Source organism: Nicotiana attenuata, unplaced genomic scaffold (genome assembly GCF_001879085.1).
Source record: "Nicotiana attenuata strain UT unplaced genomic scaffold, NIATTr2, whole genome shotgun sequence".
Taxonomy (NCBI): Eukaryota; Viridiplantae; Streptophyta; class Magnoliopsida; order Solanales; family Solanaceae; genus Nicotiana; species Nicotiana attenuata.
The window spans coordinates 72,630-82,687 of record NW_017672687.1 but is presented as its reverse complement, the minus strand read 5'-3'; the positions used below and the strand labels follow the sequence as shown (position 1 = coordinate 82,687).

The window sequence follows — 10,058 nt, the reverse complement described above, 5'->3', positions numbered from 1 at the left end:
TATTTTTTTGGGAAGGTTGTATAAGGGATATTTTTTATGACTAATGTGGCAATGATGAGAAATTGTTTCTCTTAAACGATTGAGGTACCTTTCATTTAACTAATTGAGGGGTAGCGATGATTGTTTTCAAGCACTTTTGAGCCACTGCTTTTTCTTTTTCTATAGTACTTTTGAAGTTTGAACTCTGACCGCAATTATTGCTAATTATGTCAATGATTATTCTTCTTTCATAATTTATGTGTGCTTTATTTTTTAATTGATTTGTGTCTGGTTTTTGTTTTTCATTGTACACCTAGCAAAGTTCTTATGAAAAGTATATCTCTATTTTCTTAAAAAAAAATAAAAGAAAAAGAAATTGCAAGAAGAAGCAAAAAAGAAAGTAATTGACATTTGATTAAAAAAAAAGTAATTGTGAGTAGGAATACATTCTTTTGGTTTTAATCAAACATACAAACAAGAGAATACATCCTTACCAAGTATGTATAACCAATACTCTAGATGATTTTCCTTAAATATACAACGTGGTGCATTATTTTTGTCTGGAAGGTAGAAAATGCCACCTATTCAAATGGAGTTCCTTGGACATTTTGGGGTGGGAACTTTATGAAGATGAGCATGCAATTTCCTTATGTGCATATAATTTGGGGAAGATGATTTTCTGCTTAGTGGCCACTTTAGTGAGTTTTGGACAATCAATCAATCAATTATGTTAAATCGATTCTCAAATTTCATAGAAGCAAAATTTTCCAATGTAATGTCGTAACAAAAATAATAAAAAGAAGATAATAAGTTTTTCATCCTTTTATGGTATTTGTGTTTCTTGAGGTTTTAATTCTTTTTGCAAAAGAGTGTCTTTTTACACCAAATGTATTGTTATAAGTTTTGTGTAATCCCCAGCATATTATACATAATTAGGATAAGATTTGAAAACACATACTACCTGATTTTGTAGATCTTATAGTCTCTAACCAGTATAACAAAAAACTCTTGAACAATTGAAGTTTTCTCTTTTGCAAAAACATACTTAAAGTTATATAGTTCATGTGAACTTATTTTTATTGGTCAAAAAATGACTCCTTTTTAAATTTCGTAACAATTTTGCTTAAACTTATAGTTTTATCCTTAATGAGAAGTTTTTATAACCATACAAATACTCTAGGCCCTTTTTTGACTTGCTTAGGATCACAACCATTTTCTTAAACTCCGTGCTCAGTCAAACAGGTTCACATAAATTGGAACGGAGGAAGTAATACCTAACTTAGTACAACATGAACTTAGCTAATAATATGCTAGCAATTTAGGATGTTAAGTTTGCACAAGTAAAATATTTTTTGAACTGTATCGGTCCATAGTTGTGACTACGGCAGGAAAGGTTTGAAAAGATACAGGGTAGACTTAGAATCACATGCAAAGAAATTGTCTCGAAAAAGTTACATATTCTTGAATTCAATATAGACTTAGCTTAAAATATAACAAAATTGAAGAGAAAAATTCATATAGGTGATAACTAATATTGGGAGTAGTATTTAGACTTAGTATAGAACTATTATTATTATAATGAAAAAATGGCCTCGTGGCCACTTAAACTTGCACCTATTTGTCATCTCGGTATATAAATTTACGATTTTCCCATTTTATCACTCCTACTTTATAATAATACAAGTAGTAAACACTTCCTGCTAAGCGTGTTACTCGATTGACATTTCTTGACACATCATTTTCTTTGTCTATTACATTATTTAACATGTGTAATTTGTGGGTCCCATATGAATTTACTAACTTATTAAAATATCTATAATCTTTTTCTTTTCTCTCCTTCTTCACAAGGGCGGCGACCACCACCACAAGTTCAATTCACCATACACACCACCGTTCTTCACCCTCTTCAGCTAGACCTCCTTCCTCTTGATAGCACTAAGCGCTAGAATTGACGATCATTTTTCATTTCATAGAAAAAACTCATATTCCTCTGGCCCATGCGCTTCACCATCTTCTTAGGTATGATTTTTTAGGACAAACACACCAGCAATAACTATTCAACGCCACCTCACAAGATCATCATGGCACAAAAGCTGCGAAAGAGTACTCTCCAGCCCCATATATTCTCCTGTCTCCAAACACCACCACCGAAAGTTGTAAACTGTTTAGAACTCACTGGAGTTCCATTGTCAACGAACATTGGTTTGAAAGTAAAAAAAACAAAAACAAATTTTAACAGCCCTAACGGCTACTGGGCAACCGACGACCATAACAACCGCCGGCGACCACCCCTCCCCCCAAGGTAAGTACCCTCTCTCTCTCATCCCCCATCTCTCCTACCCCTAATCACATCCATCATCCCCCTTTCTCCGTCTTGTTCTTTTTTCCCACTCACTGCCGGCGTGATGCCAGCGACACCTTTCTCCCCCCCACTGTGTCTGGTTGTCCTCTTTTCTCCTCATTACACTTGTCCCTGACCTGTGTGAGCATGGGGGTGCGTTATTCTACTCCGGCGTGACCAAGGCAGCCGACTCCGGCGAGATCCGGGCTTGTCACCGGTGAGTGGGAACCACCACAGTCAGGTTCAGGCCTGTTTTGCAGTGCTGTGAACACCCCACAAATCATACCCATCTTCGAAACCACTGAAGTCGTCCTCCAGCAACATCAGCCAGACCTCCGACGCCCGCCACCGGCTCCGACGACGGTACCAGGTTCTTGACGTGGAAGTCTGTAGAGTTGGTGAATATTCTCCATAAAAGGAAGATCGATATAGTTTGTCTACAAGAGACAAGATGGGTGGGAGATATGGCGCGGGATGTCAGACGTGTTTAAATCATGGTACTCTGGTCGCATGGGGAGCAAGAACGAGGTAGGCATTTTGGTTGATAGGGATCTCCGGGAGCTAGTGGTGGAGGTTAAGAGAGTGAGCGGCAGGCTTATGAGCATTAAGCTAATCGTTGGGTTTTTTACCTTAAACGTGATTATTGCGTACGTTCCCCAAGTGGGCTTGGACAAGGAGGTTAAAAGGCTCTTCTGGGAAGACTTGGATGGGGTGGTGTGTGGTATCCTGCACACTGAGAAGCTTTTCATAGGAGGAGATTTCGATGGCCATATTAGGCGGCATCTGGGGGTTACGATGATGTGCATGGAGGCTTTGGTTTTGTAGTTAGGAACGAAGGTGGAACTTCGCTACTGGATTTCGCCAAGGCGTTTGATTTGGTGATAGATAACTTGAGTTTCCCGAAGAAGGAGGAGCACCTAGTTACTTTTCAGAGTTCGGCAGGCAGGACTTAGATTGACTATCTACTCCTCAGAAAGTCTGATAGAGGTTTGTGAGCGGACTGCAAAGTCATCTCGAGTGAGAACCTCATGACCCAACATAGGCTCCTAGTCATGGATTTGGTGATTATGAGGAAACGAAGAAAGAGGGTTGCATATGGTCTTCCTAGGGTCAAGTGGGGAGCTTTGACTAAGGTCAGAGCCCAGGAGTTGGGGATAAGTTGCTGGCTATTGGGCATGGAGGAGCAGTGGGGACGCGAGTGATATGTGGACCGCGACTGCAATAGGGAGGCTGCTAGGGAGGTATTGGGGGTGTCGAAGGGCCCATCTGGTGGCGACAAAGGGGCCTGGTGGTGGAGCACTGAGGTCCATGATAAAGTGGAAGCCAAGAAAGTGGCTTATTTGAAGCTTTAGAGAACACTGGCGAGGAGGAGAAGAGGACGAGCAGGGAGCGATATAAGGTGGCTAAGAAAGAAGCGAAGTTAGCAGTTACAGCTGTTGCACCCTATTTTGCACTAGTCAAAATAAGATTCAACTTGTGGTTTCTCTGTTGTTGATGAAAGAGAGTCGCCACCTAATATTTAAGGGTATACTAGGGCACATATTTTAATTACTAAAGCCATATTCTTTATTGGTCTACTAACCGGTGAGATTTTGGGTAAGGGTTCTTGTTCTTCTAAGGGGAAGGTGTTAGGCACCTCTTAAAATCTACCTGAGGTAACTCCATAGGACTTAGACTAGGTTAAAGGGTTAGTTATTTGTATTATGCTTAACTAGTACTAGAGAGGCGACATACTATGTATCTATTTTAAGACTTAATACGTGAAAAATGGGTGTGTGATTTTTAAAAGGCATAGGTTTAGAAAAGCTTTGAGGATAATATTGTATATATGATTGAAAGAGTTAGGGGGTATTGCACAAAATTTTTGTTTTTATAAAACATATGATATGGGATTGAGTTTTAAACACTTTTAAATGATATACCTTGGTTCTCAAACCCCATCTTTTTTTTGAAGAAGTCGCTGGAAAACTCCTTATAACAGGGCAACGATATTTGTTTAATTTTGTAGAAAAGTGCAGTTTTAGAAGACCAATTTTAGATTCCACTTCTGATTTTTGAAAAGAAATGATTATCGACTTTTGCTAAAGTTGTTTTGATCCCAAAAGTCTTTATAAATCGTTAGTAAAGATCAGTATAAACAATGTGTAATCAACGAATTAAAACTTATCTATTACTAAGCCTAATACTTCTTTAATCCTATATCTTTTAGGGTTTGCCTAGATTGTCTACATGATTGAAAGAGGTAAAGCAAAACATTCGATCTAATATGATAACTGTTGTATACATATGAGAAATAAAGATAACAAAATACAGTGAAGCAGTAAAGCAGTAAAAGGGAAAGGAAGGACACTGGTTTTGGGCAAAAAAGAGGCAGGCCCAGTAGATAGCAGAAACGGATAGCAGCTGACTTCAGACCTACCAAACGCGCAGGGGCAGGACTTGGGCCTGAGTTCTTTGGGAACTCGGCAGGCCCAATTGTAATAAATGTTCAAATAGAAAGAAGGCCATTAGATATGTTATTCTATATATAATTATACATGAAATGAACTAGTAATGGCCTAAACAAATTATAACAATCAATGATAATTTAAGCTATAATAATTACACTAATGTGGGGGTCATGTATGGCAAAATGATTCATATTGAAACCTTTTATTGTCATTAAACATCAAACCTAAAGGGAGTAATATAGGTTAATAGATTAGAGGCTAGTAGTAGAGCGTCGTTCATGGCCAATGCTCTCTTTGGATCCCTGACACTTAAAAGTTCGCAAGGGTCTCAAGGCCCAGGGCAGTGCCTGTGTCAGGGAGAGTAGCTCAACCAAGGACTAAGCTCTACACACAAATATCCCTAACTACTCATATTTATTCTTTAATACAGGTTTAAGTTCCAATGAGTCACTTCAATGTAAATCTCAATATCACAGTGATACCATCCGCAACGGTTGTGATATGGTGGAATAAGAAAGAATTATAACAATGATTTTGATGATATGATGGGATCGGGTTGCGTGGCGCAACAGTTGTGTATGTTATGCTTGATATTGATAAATAATAATATGGTGTAATAAGGGAGGATTATGACATTGATTATGATGATATGGTGAGATCGGGTTGTGCGCCGCAACGGATTGTATACGTGATTGTTGATACTGATAAACGATGCTATGGTGAAATGAGGAAGGATCGTGTGTTTATGGTGGAATCAGATTGCACGCCGCAACGGATGATGTCTGTTGTACTCGTTATTGTTATTGTGCTGGGCTTCAGCATTTTTATATGAAATTATGAGATATGTTATTCTAGGTTCTCTAATTGCGAGGATTTATTTCATTTTCATAAATTAAATGCCTTACTTTCACTTCCTGCCTTTCCTACCCTGTTATAATTACACCTTAGCCACGTCACTACTTCGTCGAGGTTAGGCTCGGAACTTACAGAGTACATGGGGTCAGTTGTACTAATACTACACTCTGTACTTTTTGTGCAGATTTCAGAGTATGTCCTAGCGGCGTTCAGTAGATTTGCTCAGATCCAGTGCTTGACGGAGACTTGAAAGTACAGCTGCACATCGTTCGCAGCAATGAAGTCCCCTTCTACATTACCTTAGCTGTTTATTTCGATTTAGGCAGTTATGCTTTTATTTAGACTATTATTTGTAGTACTCTAGACGCTCGTGTATTCGTGACACCAGTTCTGGGGTTGTATTTGGATATCGCCGTTTATTTACTCTATTTCAGTTTATTCAACTTATTATTATTTTTCATTTGATGTGAATTGTTAAAAATAGTTAATAATTATATCTAACCTTGGCTTGCCTAGCAAGTGAAATGTTAGGCTCCATCATGATCCCGAGGGTGGGAATTCTGGGTCGTGACATTTAATAACTTGACAAAGTTTCACAAATTTTCACTTTGATTCACAAATTACTCTAGACGCATAAGTCATGTCAAATAGCTTTATTATCAAGGAGAGACAAACATTCTTCTACAAGTAAGGTCACAAGAATCTCCAGCAAAATAACTTTCCTATCATTGGCAATTTGTCTAGGGTTTTTTGGCATGGTATAACAACATACTCATATAATTGGCAGAAAAATAGCCCTAGTTATAGATATTGGCATCGAATAGCCAATAAATGTATATCACAATAATAATATGTATATCACAACCTTTTTTTCTTCTTTGTCTATACCAACATGTATATTAAAATTTTATTTTCATTCTTTGTATATAAATAATATTATTCTTTGTATATCAATAATATAAAATTATATATATAGTTATTGCTGCCTTTATAGCAGTATATATCGAATAAAAATATTGTATTATTGTATAGCACATCGGACATATGTATACCAAAATAGATATCATAAGTTTATTTTTCTTCTTTGTGTACAACAAAAATTAATTTTCTTTGTATACTAAAATATTATTTACTCCCACAATTATATTTATATTTTAGAACTTGCTTAAACACGCTATATCAAAAATTTATTTTCCTTTTTTGACCAATAATTAATAATTATATTATTTATATATCACGTCGTATAACATAATAATAATGTGTATATCAAAAAAATTATTAAAATTTTATTTTTCTTCTTTGTATAACACATTTCAGATTGAAAACTCAAGTTCAAGAAGACTCCACATGTGTATCCCCTATTGTAACCCGTGAATATCTCTATGTAATTCAGTGATATCTCATGTATATTATGTGTATCGGTGTATATCCATGAAAATTTGTGTTATATATACGATATACAATGTGATATACACGGGCGTCCATAAAACAATTGTGTTGTATACCGATATACAAAGTGATATACACAGACGTCCTTAAAAACTTGTGTGTGATATACACTGATGTACACGATGTACAACGTGATATACACATGTCACAGTTGAATTTTTAGGTTTGATTTTTTGCCTGAAACCAGTCTAATCACTTCTATTCTTGCTCAAATTTTGTATATAGCCTCGTTTAGGTATTTTCAACCAGTTTCAATCACACCCACTCATTCAATCCAACCAAAAAAAAAAAGAAGAAGAAGAAGAGAGAAGAAAAAAAAATTGAAATATATTTTTTCTCTCTTAGTTTTTGCTTCTGATTTTCTCTGATGTGAGATCAACCTTACATTTTTATCCAATTTATTTTTTTTGCATAACTTGCAAGAATTTTTGCTAAACTAAGAGCAAAAGAGAAGAGATAGAAGAAGAAATACAAGGAAAGAAAGGTGGAGGGAAGCCAAAATAAAGCGTGTAATTTTTTTTTTGAGAGAGAATATAAAAGAGAGTAGGGTTTTTTAGGATTTGACTATATAATGCCAATTGTTTTGGGCTATCTTTGCCAAACCTAATATAAGGATAAAAATTATCAATTCTTATTATGGGTGGTTATAAGATGTCAATTTCAAATTATGCAACTAAACACAACTAAATAGAGTTTTCCTTAAATAACAATAAAAGACATAGAGAGCCAAAAAAGGACGTTAACATTGACATCCAATTTGTCTAGGGTTCAAACTCAATTATGCCACAATTATGCCATTTGTATATAATCCTGGAATGTTATTAGTTTCGGTATGTGGACCAAATAGTTACAGTAATGCAGTCTACCGCTACAGTTGACAAATTAACCAACTATGTAGATGTCATAATGACCAATTAAAAGCCTCCTACTTTGCATTTAATCGTGGAGGATTAGAAGTCGACGCAATGACTCTTGATGCTATTGAAGCAAGGTTTAAAGTGAAGAATGTTACCCCTTTAAAGGATTAAACTGGGAAACAAGATCTCAAAGGAAAATAGGTCGAATGAAATATTTGACCCCCTTTTTACCCAAAAATAAATTCCGTTTTTATTAGAAGTTAAGCCCCCCCTAAAGAAATTATCTCATTTGACCGGTTACAATTTGAATAGAAGCAAATGATTCTAAAAGATATCTCATGTATTTTATTAAAATTCAGGCTGAAATGTAAATCTAATTTTCTTACGCAGTAACAATGTCCAAGATCATGTCTTTCTTCTGTTATGTTATTTATATTTTCCTTCATTATATATGCAAGCGTTTTCTAATAAAGTCATAACGCTAGGTGAAAGTAGCAATACCAAATAAACCAAGTTACCAAAAAGTTAAGCAACTAATAACAGCCTATTCCTCAATTTTTGGGTACAGCAGCCTGGTTTTATGGAAGTAGTTCAAGAGTCGTGGAATACTCAGGTAGAAGGAAATGCCATGTGGAGAATAAAGACAAAGCTGCAAACTCTAGCCAGAAACCTCAGTAAATGGTCCAGAGCAAGCATAGGCGACATATATGAGCAGTTCAACAATTGGGAAGTCAAAGTACAACGACTTGAAGAGTTGGATTTTCACCACAACTTGGAGGAGCGAAGAGAAGAGCTGAATAAAGCTCACGCGGAATAGGTTAAATGGCTTAGTATACAGGAGAAAGAATATTCTAACGCAAAAATCTAAAGTTAAATGGGTTCAAGAGGGGGACTACAATAGCAACTATTTTCACAGTGTCCTCAGAGAAAGGAGAAGAAGACTTCACATTCACAGGATCAAAAACCATAGAGACAGATGGGTGCAAGGGGATGACAAGATTGCGAAGGCAGCGGTGAAACATTTCAAGAAACTTTTCAATCTCCAAGCCCCCACAATGAATAACTCAACCCTGAACTGCATTCCTAACATCATCTCAACGGAAGAGAATGAGTATCTGACAGCTATTCTAGACATTGAAGAGATTAGGGAGGCTGTTTTTAACCTTAGTCAACACAGTGCAGCTGGTCCAGATGGTTTTAATAGGGTCTTTTTCCAGGCTTGTTGGGAAACCATCAGGGAAGATACATCTACTTTTGTCCAAACCTTCTTTAATGGTCGCAATCTTACAAAATTCCACTCCCACTCTTGCATTGTCTTAATTCCTAAGGTTGAGTCCCCTACCAACTTTTCAGAATTAAGACCCATTAGCCTAACCAATTTTAGTACTAAAATCATCTCCAAAATCCTGGCCAGCAGATTTAATACAATTCTTCCAAAATTGATATCAGACAATCAAAGTGGCTTCGTGAAAGGTAGCCTAATCACAGAGAATGTGATGCTAGCTCAAGAGATCATTCAAGGTATTAGCAAAGACAACAAAGGTGGTAATATAGTTATTAAGCTAGATATGGCCAAGGCATACAACAGAGTATCTTGGGTCTTTTTAGCTTCAGTAATGAGAAGGTTTGGATTTGCGGAATCTTGGATTGATATCATCTTGAGGTTGGTGTCAGAAGCACGGTATTCTATTGTTATTAATGGATCGAGAAGGGGGTTCTATACATCATCTCAAGGACTGAAGCAAGGCGACCCTCTGTCTCCTTCTTTGTTTATCATAGCTACAGAAGTATTGTCCAGATCATTGAATAAGCTCCATTCTGATCAAGATTTCACCCCTTTTCACATGAATCAAAGATGCCATCCAATCAACTACTTGGCTTATGCAGATGATATTGTGATCTTCAGTGCAGGAAATAACAAGTCAATTAGATTGATCATGCAACAAGTAAGCAATTATGAGAGAGCCTCTAGGCAAAAGGTTAATGGAGACAAAAGTTTCTTTTTCACTGATCCGAAAGCTAGAGCACATAGAATCAACATGATGAGAACAACCACGGGCTTCATGGAAAAAAGTTTTCCCTTCAACTATTTAGGTTGCTCCTTATATGTGGGCAGGAAGAAACTCT

General features: G+C 36.6%; 1 protein-coding gene across 1 annotated transcript; it reads left to right on the top strand.

The window, feature by feature from the left end:
- Window positions 1-2,794: 2,794 nt before the first annotated feature.
- LOC109214116 lies at window positions 2,795-8,748 on the top strand. Its single transcript, XM_019378004.1, has 2 exons — window positions 2,795-3,136; window positions 8,500-8,748. The coding sequence occupies exons 1-2, from the start codon at window positions 2,795-2,797 to the stop codon at window positions 8,746-8,748; spliced, it is 591 nt and encodes a 196-aa protein (XP_019233549.1).
- The last annotated feature ends 1,310 nt before the right edge of the window (window positions 8,749-10,058 follow it).